This window comes from Manacus candei, unplaced genomic scaffold, assembly GCF_025592945.1.
Source record: "Manacus candei isolate 608988 ecotype Guabito, Panama unplaced genomic scaffold, ASM2559294v1 h1tg000103l, whole genome shotgun sequence".
Classification (NCBI taxonomy): Eukaryota; Metazoa; Chordata; class Aves; order Passeriformes; family Pipridae; genus Manacus; species Manacus candei.
The window spans coordinates 2,507,211-2,523,769 of record NW_026138151.1 but is presented as its reverse complement, the minus strand read 5'-3'; the positions used below and the strand labels follow the sequence as shown (position 1 = coordinate 2,523,769).

Here is a 16,559-nt window from a genome sequence, read left to right as displayed (position 1 = left end):
AGGAGGGAGCGGGAAAGAAGGCAGGGAAGGGAGCTGTAGGACCCCATGAAAAGCTGCTTATTTGGCAAGTCAGCTGCTGTTTCACACTCCTCTATGTGCAGGAGAGTAGATTTGTAATTTCATTAATTACAGTTATTACTGGAGCCATGTCCCCTCCAGTGTAAATACCATAAATTACCAAACACATGCAGCTGTAAATTTCAACACTCCTCTCTGGTGTTGGGATTAGCAGCCCTGATCTAGTGGAATATAAGAAGATGTGAGTGAAATATAACAAAAGAGCCTTGCAAGTTGTTTTTGGTCTGAAGGCTGACATCAACGGGCACGGGTGGGAGGGAGGGAGCTGTTCGCAGGCTCGGGTATCAGAGTTCTTAAATAACACAGGAGACTTCTGAGGAAAGATTCAGGATTGTTTTACACAGCCCGAGAAAAGAAGGGAAGGTGTTTACACATGAGTACATTGAGCAAACACCTGGGGCTGGATTTTGGGTGGATGATATTGCTTTTAATTGTCTCACTGCTAAGCAGATTACAGCCCAAGAATGTCATCGGGCAGTCAGCAGTGGGAAAGTGAGAAACATTATGCTCCTTGAGTCCTTGGTAGTTCTTCCCAAATGCTGCTTTGGCTGTTGCTCCTGGCATTTGCCAGTCTTAGCAGAACAGGGTTATTTCTGCGTTTTGGACACAGTGTGAAACTGAGAGGGGGGGAAAAAGCTAAATCTTGTGCTTTCAATCTCACAAAGTAATTGCCAGAAATGGGGAGAGAGTGCATTTTAAAGTACTGACAAAATCCATTTGTAGCAGATCTCTAACAATTTTGTAACAGCTGCAGCAAAGTCCTGTTGTGTTACAAGCAAATTCAGTGACAAAATACTTATTACACCGTCAGGAGATCTCTCCCACTAGAACCAGCCACACACAAATTAGTGGTTGTTGATGTAATCAAGTAATAAAATGCCAAAATCGATACAGATTAGAAATCAGGAGGAAGAGGGACAAAACTCGTATTGGATGAGATGCTGCACTGTGGTGAGAGCTCTAGGTGAGCCAGCACAGTCTGCCTGCACTGAGCAGTTGTGGGGATCGTGTCTGGGACTGGAAGCCACCCATCTTGTGGCATCCTTGTTGGTGTCTTTTGGTGTGTCACGGCAGCTGGCTCTGGGAAAGGGGGAATAGAAATACACACCACGACACACGAAAAGGAAACTAAAGGGACTCTGGACTTGTCTCGTGGGTGCTGTATCTGCTCACGGGTAGCAGCATGGGGGACCCAGAGGCTTGGTGTGGAGGCTGTGGATGGAAAGGAGGTCCCTTCAGGAGTGCTGAAGGGCGGGGACAGCACGCCTGGCTGAAATGAAGAGGGCTGGGTTTTGTTTGACAAGAGCGGGTTAGGCTTTTTGACCAGAGATGCTCTACTTATCCTCACATTTTGGGCTGGGGTACGCACCATGGGAGGTGCAGAGGGCGGCATGAGCGGCGTCTGGGGCAAGCTGGATGGAAAAGGAGTGAATGTGTGCTGGTGGGTGTGTTGGTGCTGATGCGTGTGTTGGTGCTGGTGAAACTCCGCTCTCAGCAGCGGCACCGGGCCAAGTGAGGCAGCGGCCCGGTCCGAACTCTGAACCAAAAACCGGTTGTTCAGCTCTTGCCTGAGCAGTTCGTGATCTAGAGGAGAGAGAGAGAGAAAAAAAAAAGACACAGAGGCCCGTGGGCCTGTGAGTACCACAAAGACGGAGGAGAAAGAGTCAATATTCACCTGGCATTCCCTGTTTCTGCAGGTCATGCTGTGGTGGTTTTCTACGTGAGGACTCATTGGTGGAGGTAAGAGAGATGCCTGTGACAAAGTACCAATCAGAATCCCCGAATGAGGCTGGCAATACATGATTGGTTGGTTGAATGATATCAACAGGCTGGTATCTAAAGGCAAGAGAGAACACCATGAGTCATCACAGCAGAAAACAAAACACGAGAACACCGTGAGGCAGCACAGCAGAAAACACGAGAACGCCGTGAGGCAGCACGGCAGGAAACACCGCGGGGCACGACCTCCGCCCGGCCCCGCCCGCGCACCCCGCCCCACCCTCCTCCTCCTCCTCCTCCTCCTCCTCCTCCTCCTCCTCCCCGGACCGAGGGGTCTCTGTGATCACACCTCGGAGCTCCGGTCTCACGCCGCGGTGGCCGGGCCTTCCCGCACCAGAGAGGTGCTGGGGATCCTCGCCCCGTCTGGAGGCCAAGAGCTCGCTCTGAAATGAGCCATACTGACCTGCTTCCGCCGGAGGGGAGACCCGCAGGCAAACACACACACACTGGTAATGGATGCTGGGCCTAACACGTGTGTTATGTGTGTATGTCAGGCCCTCTAAATATACACATTTAAGAGGTAAATTCTGACAAGATCTACAAGTGAGGTAACCATGGATTTGGGCGGCTGGAAACTACCTGCTCGGACAGCCATTCCTCAACAGATCCTCCCCCTCTCCTCAGCCCCAAGACATGCACACAGCGACCAGAAACATCCATCAAAATCGAGGCCTTCTTTGCAATAAGTGTTTTTTGAGATCTTAAATACCGAGCAGCCCTTTCCTCAACTTCTAACAGGCTGTAATTCTCATTTTTTTGTCATTGCCTCCAGGACTTTCTGCTGTGAGAAAATACAAAGGAGGAATCAGTGGGAAGAGGAGAAACATTGAACTGGCTCAAGATGTCATGAAGGTTGCAATGACTGCTGAAACAAAACGTTCCATCATATGATGTGGCCTCTTCTCAGCATCTTCCTCCTCTGGAATAAAAACTTCCACTGAATGTGAATGTGGTTTAGGGCAGTGGAAGATACCAGCACTTTAGAAATTACGTGACTGAAGACAATAAGGACCACTGTCTACTTGCCCAAAATGTCTGCTGGTATCAATTAAATCCATCTGTGGCTTTGCCTAAGAACTTCGAACAGGGATCAGCACTCAACATCATATATTTTCTAAGCAAAGAGCAACCTGTGCCCAAAGCTGTGGATGACATACACCCAGTCCTGACTGACCTACTTGCTTCTGAATTTACATGAATCCACTTATTTCAGTGTAACACCCCTTTCAAACTACAGCTCTGAATACAAAGGGGCAAAAGAACACCTGCACTTTAAAGTTTTATTTCATGTTCTGCAGGGGTTTCTTTAAGTTCAATTTTTTACAGTAACATTAGAAATGTCTAAATCAATCACTTTCTGAAGTGATGTGGTTAAGATCTTTAAAAACAGGCACGCTGATGGGGAACTTCAAGGTCTCTACTACCACTTAAAAGCCTACATCCAATCGAAAGTCACATTTCAAAGCAAATTTTGGGTGCCTAAGTCATTTGCTTTTCAGTAATAAATGTACTGCTAAGAGTAGGTACTGTGTACTGCTACAATCATTATAATAATTCAAAAGCAGAAAGTATATATACTTGTGATACTGAGCCTAAGGCACTGAAGCAAAACAGTCTATAATGGGTTCTCCTTGGATTGAGCAAATAAGAAAAAAACCCCACAGGCTGAAAGCACTTAGGTCCAAAAACCTAACCTCTTTAGAGAATATGAGTATGATTTCATGTGTGCGTGTGTTTACGCATTTAAATCTGGCATGACTTAAAGAAACTGAATCCTTCTCTTAGCATCAAGATAATCCACTTCTCTGGAGGGAGAGATAAAAGCGAGTTGGCAGTTCTAAGTGTTCTGATATCCAATTTCTTTAAGAGACTTGAAGTCAGACTGATAGATTTGCAGCTGGCTCCAGCCCATAGCCCTGTACCACAGCTTTGGCCTCTGTCAGCAAAAGGAAAGGCCTGGAGATGTCTGGAGAAGCGGTGTGGCACTCGGAGGAGTGGCTGCTTCATAGGAAGGATGGGATGGCCAAGGAATAACCCAGCTCTGTGCAGGGCTCTGAGCAATGTCAGGGTCAGAACTAAGTTCTTGTATCTGCCAGTGATGCCTCATCCATCAGGTCCAGTCATGTAACAACACAACCAGGAGCAGAGAGCCTGAGCAGCCCTCTGGATGCCCAGACACCCCTGCTGTGTGTGCGCACGTGAGGCAGGCACGGTCCCAAAACGTCAGTCCTGCTCACGGTGCCCTCGCATTCCAAAGGGAAGAGACACAGACCACTGTTTCCTCCGTGTATCCTACATCAGAGCAGCCTTGGTGCCCTTGAGCAGAGGGCAGAAACCCACGCAAGGGTTGCTCCTGTGTTACTTGTATTAGCTTTAGGTTTCAAAGGGAAGAAATGCCACCAGAAGCGCATTCCTGTCTCGCTCTTCAGGGCTGCTCAGAAATATTGTTTGCTTTTAAGAAACTTTTATGTGAATGACAACAGAAGCTCCTGGCTCTGCAGCACTCTGTATTGATTTTATGATGTGCCACTTTGCAGGCATTTCATATAGTGCAGACAAGAGGCATTTCACTGTCTGCAGGGTTAGACGCCCAGACCTTTCCCTCCACTAACTTAGGCTTCTCCTACTTAAATTGCAGGAGAAATCCTTTTAGTAGGAGCAAGACTGTTACTGTTTCCTGGCAAGCTGCTGAATGTGAATAGGTCACTTGATCTTGCACCTCCTGAAGTTAATGGTGAAAACATACTTGCTTTCAGTGACTGCAATATCATGCTTTTAGTGAGCGCTTTGCTATTTCCTTTTGCAATGCTTTCAAAGTCTCCATCACAGTAGTCCTTTGCCTTAAACAGGGGAAGCAATGAATAGGTCTCCCACAGCGCTGCCAACATCTTCCCAGCCATGTGGTTGAAATTCTAGATGGTGCCAGGGCCCGTGAAAGCCGCCAGCTTTGGCCTATGTGGTCCTGCCTCTGGCTAGGAACCCACAGCACTTTTGGCTATCACGGTTCTGAGAGCTCACTTTGGACCAATTCATGTTTTTTCTTTCACTTAAAGAAGCAGTTATAAATAATGAGACATTATTTAGCTACTGGAAGAAAAAAAAGGGGGTGCAAGGCCATCAGATTTTTCCACAGCAAATCTGCCCTTTCCTTATTCCTTTAACTGACTTCACAGGAAACACAGGGTGCGTTTTTTGCAAAATGCTTGTCCTGTTTAATCCCTGCTGAGTTAGTTGTGGAGTCAAATGCCAGATCAAAAGGAGGCCCCAGCAAGTGAAAGTTGCTGGGAAGTCTCCAGCTGCCAGGGTCTCTTCCAGGGACAGCTGTAGGCTAATGGATAAGCCATAAACAGGGCGTTCAGGGCAGAAGTGACAATATAATGGGGGCCAGGGTGAACAAAGGAAACTTTTTAAAAGGATGCAAAGATTGTGAGAGTTGAACAGCAGAGCTTGTCAGCTGAGCTGCCCCTGACTCGGTCAGAAAGGCCATGGAGCCGTGGACACAGAGCACTGATGCTGCTGCAGGCAGAGGATCCTGCTCTGCCAGCAGGATGTGCTGCTGGTTGAAGGATCAGAGCAGGGGATTCAGTCAGATTCAAGTGTTCAGTTACAACAACTGTCTGGGACAATTAGAAACAGTATTCTCACATCAGTTCCAACAGTGGCAGCTTTCATTAGAGTGGGGAGAGAGGAGAAGGGGAGAATGGCAAACTCCACATCAGTTCCCTGTTAATCTAAAAAATGCCTGATGATTGGAATGCCACACTGCACAACTCACACCCTAAAAAGGACCTTTTTCTTTTTTAAATTTTTGTTCTGAAGACTTCTTATAGGAAGTTACAGTGCTGTGTCTACAATCCCTCATCTGGTGAAGCACGTGCAGGTGTCCTACCTGTTTCACGAGCACTGCCCCAGTCCCAGCGCTCGCTGCCCACGGAGGGCTCTGTGCCACGGGGTTGTACCTGCCCACCAGCCAGCCCATCTCTCCACACCCTCCAGCGCATGCACGGCAGATCAGCCCTGGCAGAAGAAGGGAACCTACCCGCAGGGTGCCCTGGTATCACGAGGCTGTTGGTGGGTAACGCTGGTGGAGGTGGCAGCGTGGGTGGGGTGGCGAACATGGCCGGATGGTGCTGGTGCTGGGTCTGCGATCGGAGAGAGAAGTGCGAGGTAGCAAGATTGGAGATGGAGAGGGGCAGAGCCGGGCCGGAGGAATGGTGAGGAGGAATCTGGGGCGACAGGGGAAGGTGTTTCGGGAGGCTGATGCTTGTTGCACTGCTAGCACTGCTGCTCCGGCTGCAGAGAGAAAAAGATGGGAGGGAGAGGGGGGAGAGAGACAGAGAATGTTACCACACAAGACTGAAACAGTGTAAGAATACACTGGCAGGAACACCACAACTATGAACACCCATCTCCCTAAGCTATGCTTTTGCTTTTCTTAATGGCAATGGAGGCAGTTAACGAATCTTAATGAACTTCTCCGATGGGGCAGGATGGGCCTGGGGCCCCCAGGAGTGGTTTCCTCTGGTGCTTCAGCCCTCTTATGACTATCTTTGAGATGCTGGTGATGGCCACAGAGGCAGCTGGATTTTGCACCTTTCTTTAGCCTCTGATGACCTTGCAGTGGCCATGGATGTCCTTAAGATCACGTGATGCAATGATTCAGATCCCTTTTTCTGTTGCTCTAGGTGTGCAGAGCTGCACAGTGCCAGTGACTCTGGGACCACGTTGTATCTGGTGTGCAGCTGCAGTCACACAAACATGTAAAGGCACACCATGCTAATAGTTTTTCTCATAATAATGTGCATTTTACATGTTCTTCTATTATTATTACTACACTGCAAATGATCTAAGTTTTGTGGGCTGAAACACACTATCACTGCAGTTAAGAGTTGTGTAATTCCCACAATACTGATCATTTGTTCCAATCTAAACCTCTGAGAGATCTTGAATAGTTTGAAATATTATTCACCATTTATACTGTGGTGGCATTTACACGGTAAAACCACAACAGACCTTAAGTATGCAAGATACTATGAAATACACATTAATGGCAGCTCTCTGTATTCATATTCTGACCTTTGTGCAGCCAAATATTATGCTTTAAATCAGTTTTCTCATCTTGTTTAAACAAGCTCAGCTCTTGTTTGGGAAGCAAGGCATGTTTTCTGTACCAGCAAAAAGACTATACAGGTTCCAGTTGACTGACTGAACTCTCTTCTCTAGAAATGTTTTATCCATACCATTTTTGCCCATCCCACTTACTGGATGGAGGCAACTTAAACAGCAGAGCTAAGCCTCCTGTTAGATCTGGACGTGTTAGATGGAAACAGATTTCTCAGCCCACGTTCAATGGGACACAGCCTTCTCCAGTCCAGGTATCCCTCTTTTGATGCTGGTGAACCAAAAAAACTGATACCTGAGAACACATGTACTTCAATGGAAGTACTTCTGAATATGAAACAAGACTGTTTTGCTCAAACTGAAACCACCTTAAATTTCTAAGGCGAGAATTGGCCAGCTCTCCCAAGACAGTGCAAAATTCCTCTAGAAACTGGACTGAAAAGAACACATGCCTTTCTCCCAGAACAGGAGCATTCATCACATGTTTCAAATGCACTGATCCACCACTGCTGGAAAATCCAGCCTGTGGAGTGAGCCCACAAAGCCCAACATCCAAACATGGACCATTTTGCCCAGATGAGCACTCGTCTCACCTATTCCTACCCCACGTGAAACAAGCTCGAGCCCAGCAGCAGCACGAGGACGACACAAGTGTCCCTTCCCCTACCTGATATTGTTGAGTCCGTTGTGGGCCACCTGGTGATGCACTTGGTAGTTGAGAGGCGGAGGGATGTGGCTCGGAGGCTGGCTCCGAAGGTCTGGGATTAGCTGAGGCTGCGACTGCGGCCGAGGTTGAGGTTGTGACTGTGGCCGAGGCTGCGGCTGAGGCGTGAGCCTTGGTGGTGCTGGTGCTGAAATCACTGGCTCCTTCTTCAACAGCGGGCTTGCTCTGGCACTTGACGTGGGCGCTGAGGAAGTAGAAGTCACAACGGCAGCTACTGGCTGGGGGCTGGGGATGGGCAGGGCGAAGGGCACGTCGGTGCTCAGTTCCCGGCTCCGCTCTAGCCCAGACACCTTTGGGACATTGGCTGCTTTCGCTTCTGGCTTGTCATTCAAGGTGGGACCTGATGGAGCAACGAGAAAGAGAACAAAGCGCACGATGAAAGGTTTGCATTTCGTTCCCTGCTTGGTGGAACACACGCCTGGGAAAAAACAAGTCATGTTGGAGCTCGTGGGAGCGTCGTGGGAGCACTGCTGCCACAAGATGGATGTGTGTTTGTGTCTGTCCTTCCGCTGTCCTTGACTGGCCAGTCTACAGTACTTTCAGCATGTGTGTGAGAGACTTAGCTGTCATTAAATGAATGCATACTACAGAGAACATCCAGCTCTGTGACTCCTTCCCAGTCCCAAGGTTGGGGACAGCAGGAGTGTGAACATGTCTCAGGTTACTGCTACAGTATTTCCTGCTCCATGAAGTTTTAAGGCTGATAATGGACTCATGAACACAAGCCTGACCATTATGACATTTCACTTTCTCAGCGCTCTTTCAGGGTAACCCACGTTGCATTTAGGCTCAGCTCCAGCTATGACACACTGACCCAAGCACTAATCATTAGTGATAACCCCACCTGCCTTCTGGGGAGGAGACTACCTGGCATGTCTGCGTGGGAAGTTCAGTGAGCACCCAAGTGTAGTCCTGCTCACCCTAAGTAGTGCACGCTGTAAGCATGGCACGCCAAAACATCAGGAATACTGTGACCTTGTAAAATGCACAGTGGGAATTCCACATGGAATTACTCCTTCTCTGATGCCAAATACTGCTGTTTTTCATAATTAAGTTAAACAAAGCAGCCCAAAGGGTTAAAAGGCTGGAAAGGGAAAAGGGAGGAAAGGAGAGATATTTCAGATCAAGCAGTATCCAAAAGGTCAAAGACAACTGAAAGGACCAACATGAAAGCAATTCAACTCCCACTGTAACTCCCTTTTTGACCTAATCTGTATATCCAAGAAAAGCTCTTCAAGGGTTACAAGAACTGATGCTGTGGATGTGTTTCACATGCACACGTCCCACCCTGCACACACAGCTCTTCAGACTTTTAGGATACGTGGTTTTGTGACCCACCAAAATGTGTTGGGGGCTGTTTGCATTCTGCTGGCTTGCAGACATGCGAGAGATGCTACCCACTCTCATTAACATGCTCCCAACACCCTCACAAAAAAATTCCACCTTTGAAACTTTCCCATCTCATCAAAGGACTGAGCCAGTTCCTGATGTAGGAGGTGGAAATAACACACACCACACACCACGAGCTAATTCTGGCCGTGCAGATGCTCTGACCAGGCGTTTGTGAACCAGCCCAGGCAAGGCCAGCGCCCTCAGTGCTGCTCTGAGGACCTGAGCACCCTCGTGCCCGTGGCAGATGAGAGGAGGACAGCGATGAATCAGAGCCTGCAGCACACCAGCTCGTGTTCTGTACCCAAAGTGCCCACGTGGGGATGGCATCTCCTTCCCTGAGATAAAAGACAGCTTCCCACACTGCTTCTGGCTCTGCTTGCACTCTCACCATAGCACCATTTCCTTCAGCCCTCAATCAATCAAGTCATCACTACATATGTATAAATTCAGAACATGAGAAGACAAATGGAAACATATGAACCATATTTATCAGTTGAAAATGTCTGAGGTCTTGTGGCCTCAAACCCACAAATAACAGGAAAAGAAGCCTTTCCAAACACCAGTGTTTTGGCTGGCAAGAACTACTATCAACCCTGTACTTTACAGCACCTTATACATCTTTACAGGTTTGACACAATGTCTGGAGGTCCTACATTATTCTCTACAATAAATAAGGCTAACTCTCATTTCAGTGAATTTGTTTTTCAAATAGGAGTTCATGCATCACAGGTACCCTGGTTGTGAGATGTAACTAGACTTGGTTCCAACGCTACTTAGAATTTATTTCTAAAATCAAATTCTCATCACTCTTGCGCACCATTATTTTTTATAATGCCACCTATGTTTGTAAATGTTCCTCAGATTTTATTACTAACAATTCAAAAATTGTCATTGCCTAGTCAAGCCAGGGCTCCCCACACTGCTTTTTGGAGAAAGTGTATTCCCAGCTGCAGATCCCACTGTTTTTCAGGAGCTACCCATTAAAAGCAACTGGGTTTCATTCCAGAGCAGAGGTTTCCTCAGAGCCCATTAGCTCTTTCTATCCAAAAGGCCTCCTCCTACAGAGTTAAACTTCATATTGGGTAATTATGGGCAATGTAGACTAATGGTGTATATTCAAAACACACTGGCACCACAAAAGTTAGTTGAGTAAAAAGTCAATTAGATCCAAAACAAATCAATGAAGTCCCACATTAAATGCAGCTGTTTGACCAGTTTTATGTACAACTATCGATTCCCTGTGGTTTCAGCATTAGTTCTCATTTGCAATTTTCTCAAAGCAAAAGCTCAGGCTCCCTTGCTGACTGAATTGACCAACCAGCCTGGTTGTGTTTGTTAGTTCTAGGGGTACATGACTAATTTCTGCTGCCAACTCCCATCTCTCAGGCTGCAGGACTGCAATGTTTTTGTGTTTCATTCAAGACAACAATGAAAATATCCACATGCTTGTTTTCCCCCTTTCCCAGAAAAGCCGCAGGCACGAGTGTGAGTATCTTCTGCTGCACAAAAGCAGGAGCACTGAGAAGGGTAAGACACGGTGGGAATTCATGGGCAAGGGTGGAGAAACATTTGAGCCAGTGGAATCCCCAAGCCTTCTCAGCCACCACCCAGGAATGGGCAAAGCCCCATGTTTTGGTGACTTGCCATTTCTCTTTCTGATGGCTCTGATGCACACTTGGAAGTCTCTGAGCTACCTTGCCTGGAATCCCTCAGAAAGTTAATGGTTTTAATGAGAGATGTTGCCTGTTCTGATCAGGGTCTCAAACTCTGCAGTTTCTCCATAGGATGCCTGAATATCCCTCCTAAGGGAACTACACTCTTGTGTGCCCAAGCTGTGACCAGGCTGAGTGCTGCTCACATATGGAGATGTCCCAAGGAAAGCAACCAAATATTCGCTTTTGTGCAAGGTGGATCAGGTTGCATTGAGATCCTTTCAGAAATTTCTGTTCTTGGGCTCCTCATCGAGCCCTTCTGAGCAGATGGACCCATGGAGCTGAGCACAACTGCCCCAACAAAAACACAGGCCCATCCAACCATGCCACAGCGTTCTAGAGGCAAAAATGTGTTTATTTTTACCAAGTACTAGAGTAATTTTCATGCTTAATGATAACAGGCTGAGCCAATTTGACAGTCAGCTCCAATAATTCAACCTTAATTAAACCTGAACGCATGTCAGTTCAGCTTGTCCCTTCACAGGAAATCTGACATTTGTAATGATTCATGTTCCAGCCATGCTATGGAAAGGCTGGATCACATCTGCCATTCTCCACCATGCAGAGCGCTACCCCTTTTCAGCATGCCAACTTTTGTTTATTTTCTAACCAAACACTTTGGACTTCTTCCATTGAGAGGTTTTCTTAAATGCACAGACAGTGAAACATGTCTTGATCTCGGGGATGAGTGATGACTGAGTGCGAGAGACAGGGGAGGGAGGGCTGAAACTGCTCTAACAAGAAAAATAACAACAACCTGGGATTAGTAATTCTTGCCTCCTTGATCAACTAATTTGTTCATTTGGAGCGTTGCAAAATGTTAACCTTCCTACGTCTTGGGCTACATCCAATTCCAGCTTAGGCTGGCAAAGATGAAAACTTTACCATTTTTAAAAGCACAGAGGGCTTTCGCTAGTGCTGGTGTAAATCTGCAGAAATCAGAGGTGAAGTTTAAGGGAAACCCTAAAGTCAACTACAGTTTAAATTGCTGTATAAAGACGGTTTCAGAAGGAGTTACCTGAACCTGAAAGACCATCAGCCAATATCCCATGTGAAACTGTGACTGGAATAACCATGCACTGCCCATCCCCGGGGCTGTACAGGGTGACTTGCCTGCCAGTGTGTAACTACATGGCATCGCAGGCTAAACACAATACAGAAAGTCCCAGACACAAATTAAACCTTTCTGTTACAGGAATTTGCTTTCAAGCTGATTAAGAGTAGCTCAAGTGCAAGGGATTAAACATGTAAAGGCTGCTTTGAGAACTCCAATAAGCAGTTGCTGTGTTATACAAACAGTACTTAGGGCAACAGCAGTTCCAGCCCTGCCTCTTGCTCTTTGCAAGCTGCTGGTTGCTGCTGAAAGGAGACTGTCAACACACGTACAATGTGATTGGAAATAATCTAATCTTGCTTGCACGCCTTTCCTTTGTCTCTCGAAAAAAAGAAAAGTGGAGTCATTCAGACGGCTTTCTGCAGTCTCCCTGCAGCCTCCCTCGTTGCATTCAAACAGCAAGGGTGACGGGGTGATGTGAGAAAGAAATTCCTCTCCTACATCCATCAATGACATCTTTACCAATGGCAATTTCCCAAGAAACACAACAAGCACCATCTGCAGCCCATCTATCCACCCCGTACACATCCCTAAAAACAGACACAGGCCAGGCTGGCTATGATGAACCCTGCTCCATATTACAATTCCAGCAAGAAACGCTGCAAAAGCATCACCACAGGAATTATATGTGGCAAGAAGCTGAGTATTTCAGAGCATGTTGATGAGTCCCAGAGAAGAGTTTGGAAGCATCAGCAAGGGGAACTAGTAAAGAAAAGCATGACTTTACAGCAGTAAGTCAAAACAAAGAAGTAACTAAAGGAGTGTATTCAGTGAACATCAGTAAACATTTAGTGTTTTATTATATTTTATATTGAATTTTAAGACTGCTGCATAATGTATTGTGGATATGCAACACAACATAAGCACAAGATTACATTGGCAGCGATAACACTGACACTGCTAGAGTGCTTACAAGTGAAAATCAATATTTAAGTGCTAATTCTTTATCCCTAGCTGGCTTTTGCTTTTATATAGATGGCTTTTTCATTGCATTTTAGGAGGGTAGCACTACTTAAGACATTAAATGATTAGGCTGGTTTGCAAAGGCAAGGCAAGCAGAGCTACAATACAGAAGCACCCAACACATGGGGCACAGAGTTCCTCCAGCTATTTTAACACAAATCAGCTCAAGATAAGAAATAAAGACCTGGGACTTGCACATCTAACTACTGTCTGGAAGGGTCCATGGTGTGTACAGTGAATGATTTTTAGCATTGAGAAGCAAAGGCCAAGTTGCCATCGTGACACCAGAACTACACCTGTTAGGCTGCAGCAAAACAATGTTCTCCTGTGACATGGGCTCCTCTGAACACCACGGGCTGCTGGTGGGCTCTCCACGAATAATTACAGTGTTTTCTCACAGAGGAAAGTAAGCTGAGTCGGAGCACAAACCCTCACACCTGGCTCTGAGCCTGCACTGCCGAGCTGGCCTTTGTTCCTGGCACTGCTCCCCCAGCCCATCCCTGAGACCCAGTGCTGCCTTGGCTTCCAGTGGGAGCTCCTTCCCAGCCCGGTCTGGATTCGGCCCCTATCACTCAGTTCATTTGTACAGAGCTGTCTGTCAAGTCACATCGCTTTGCTGCAATCTGAAACACCCTCCCAACAGCTGCCACTATCAATTACTCTCCCAGACAGCCCTGACTATCAGGAAGAGAACTGGAGCGAGCACTTGCCAGTTTTAATAAACTGTGTTGCCCAAGTCATTTAACCTGCTAGATTGCTGTATGCTGGGGCTGTAACAAGCCTTCAGCTTTTCAACCCAGAAGAAAGCAGCAATGGCAAAAAGCTGTCAGCTTGGTCCTCGGAATTAACTTCCAAGGGTGTCTTCCCCCAGCCTCCCTTCGAATGCGCCCGAGTTTAAAAGTGAAATATCTTCAAGTCATTTTCATAATGTCACGACACGGAAAGCAGCTCACATTTTTAACAGAACCAGCAACTCCTGGGAGCGAAGGGCTGACATGCTCCACGACTTTCATGTTAGGAGCACTCCTGAGCAGAGAGAGCTCCTCTCACACCCACATGCACATGACCTGTGGGCACTCCCCAGTGCTGGCTCTGCACGTATCCCTCACCACCATCCCAGCCAGGGGCTCCAGGATGCCCTGACCACCTCCAGTTACAGTTTCTCTCCCCATCAAAAACTCAAACGTGGCAAATTCACATTTACTTCGGTTCTTTCAGGACCAGTAGGAAAGATTTCCTACAGAAACATTTATTTAAAATCAAAACACTTCCATCCAGATCAGTGTTTTCAGTTTGTGGCTCACATATATACCAAGATGTGAACGTTAATCAAAAACAAAAGGTCTACCATCATTAGGATTAAATTGGCACACAGGAATCTGCACATCCACCAGAAAGCTAACTGGACTCTGCAAATCAAAAAGAAGATTCAGACCCACTACGCTAAATGTTTTCCTTGGCCAGCTCCAGAGATAAGAGCCTTTGTTGTGAAAGCTTGCAGCACAGAAAGGTTTCACCCCCTCCCCCAGAAACGGAGAGCAACAGCATCAGGACCTACGGACTTGACGCCGATTTGCTGCTTTATGGTTCTTTAATGGGATGTTTTATTCCTGGAGATTTGGGAGCTTTCCATGCTCTATCGAGGCATGTTAGCTGTAAGCACACATGATGACACACCAGGGCTGCAGGAGCTGAATGAAAATGGGTGCCAAACACAAGGATTGGGGCCACAGCACAAAGAAGGAGGATCACCATTCAAATCCCCCCAAAGTAAGTCACACTGCATTTCCCCAGCAATGCTGCTTCTGGCAAGGTCTCAATGCAGAGCTGAAACTGGATTTGCAGCTAAAGCACCTACTGTAGATGCTGGCACTGTAATGAGATTGAAAGTTTCATACAGGCTTTTTAATCCAGGGCTATAATGGTGGATCAAATGGGTTGAATCTCCTCAGTGCTGCTCCTAAGCAGATGCTGAGTGCCTACAAACCAGTGACGTAGAAGCCACTCTATTTCCCTGGCCAGAAGACATTGCTAAAGCTTCTTCTAGTTACTAAAGGTGTGTTTGTCTTGTTTGGTTCTGGTTTTTTTACCTGTGATGGCACATTGTGCCCCTCATCCAAGTGACAGACACGCAACACGGTAAATAAGCTGTTTAGAAAGACACCCCTCCAAAGATGAAAGCAAGCAAGCACACATCCTCAGCTCCAGATGGAAGCTTTTAAACAGACAGAACTGCTACGTACCAAGGAATCTTATGATTTTAATTAGGCAAACAAGGGCAAATAATAAACCATCAACTACTACATTACAGGAGAAAATGTACTACTTTTGCTGTTTGAAATCCTTATTGATTCCCATCTAGCCTGCGAGTGAGTTATTAATCACTCCAATTAAATCATGAACACAGGTCTTTACGCTGAAATTGAACCCCCAACAATAGATCAATAACTCAAACCTCCAAGAGCAATTACTGCTCAGCATAATAGAGCAGCCTGTTACAGAGAGCTCCATGCAGACCACAATTCCCTCTGTCATATCCTTCACAGGCAGTGCAAACAAACTGGGAAAAGAAAGATTTTATAACTATTATTTTCAAAATAAACAGACATCTGCTTAGAGTTACCTAATCTCTCTCACATCACAGAGGCAGATCTGCCAAGGTCACATTGGAGACATGATTACATTTTTTCACAATTTGTTATTCTAGCAAAGCCCTGATAAGATTGAACTATTGAAGTTCACACTCTGGTTTAATTTCAAGAGGTTAAATGCCAAATCCTTTTCTTATTGCTACAAGGAAGGGATCTGCCAGGCTGCATAATACCCTGTGTGGGCTAAGACAACAATTTTGTTTCATCTGCACAGTCTTATGAAGGTTTTGACTTTATTTTTTTTTTTAAATGACATCAGAGAACTCCAAACTCCCAAAGAATGATTTAAAGTAAAATCAGAAAGTGAGATTATTCCGGAGGAGCGTGAATGACCTTTCAGATCGTCCAGCCTGGAGAAGTTAAGTCAACGTCTGGCTGAGAAAGCACACTTGCTAACCAAAACCAGAAAAAGGCAGGAAAGAACATTCTGAAACACCAGATCATCTCTGCTGGGAACAAGAGATGATTGTCCTAACCAGCCAAGCGTATGCAGGGTCACAAAAATTCCCATCTCTGCCTTGGAAGACAACTGATGCTTGTCCTGATGTAAGGAAAAGAGGAACCATCCTCACTCAGGCTCTCCAGTGCCCTTTAACACCCTGTCCTTTCCAGGTGACAGTCATTTTTCTGCACACATCCTTGCTTTGACAGGCTGGCCCCTTCCAGCAGGCCCCTGAGCCCAATCCATCACCCTTCCTCAGGGGAGCTATTGGCAGCCAATTAAGTGGTGATGGACCCACACCACGGAGCTAATCAAGATGAGTTCATACCCTACCCTTCAGCCAGAGCACAGAGGACTGAAGATGCCACGGAAGAAAACTCACATGGAGATCTTTGCTGAAGAGCCACAAAACCTGCCCATTCCCCACATGCTTTGTGCCTTCCAGACCCACTGTTACAGCACATTGTTTAGGAGGCTCTTTGCTACATCCCTAAATTTTTAGGGATAACAAGGACAGCAGCAATAATTTCTGCTGGATTTCAGTCTGCAGTGGTCCTTGCTAGTTGTCAGACTGCAGAGGACA

At 46.5% G+C, this 16,559-nt stretch overlaps 1 protein-coding gene across 20 annotated transcripts in view; it reads right to left on the bottom strand.

Moving 5' to 3' along the window:
- The window catches only part of FBRSL1 (fibrosin like 1), a 506,568-nt gene that overhangs the window by 18,670 nt on the left and 471,339 nt on the right, over window positions 1–16,559 (bottom strand). For 12 of the 20 annotated variants that reach the window (XM_051769063.1, XM_051769070.1, XM_051769065.1 and 9 more), the window contains 3 exons: window positions 7,646–8,042; window positions 5,897–6,150; window positions 1,427–1,662 (listed from right to left, as the gene is read on the bottom strand). In XM_051769063.1, the coding sequence (XP_051625023.1) occupies window positions 1,427–1,662; window positions 5,897–6,150; window positions 7,646–8,042 (887 nt within the window). Of the gene's footprint in view, window positions 1–1,426; window positions 1,915–5,896; window positions 6,151–7,645; window positions 8,043–16,559 lie in introns of all 20 variants that reach the window. The other 8 variants (XM_051769066.1, XM_051769074.1, XM_051769075.1 and 5 more) reach the window with 3 other exon arrangements.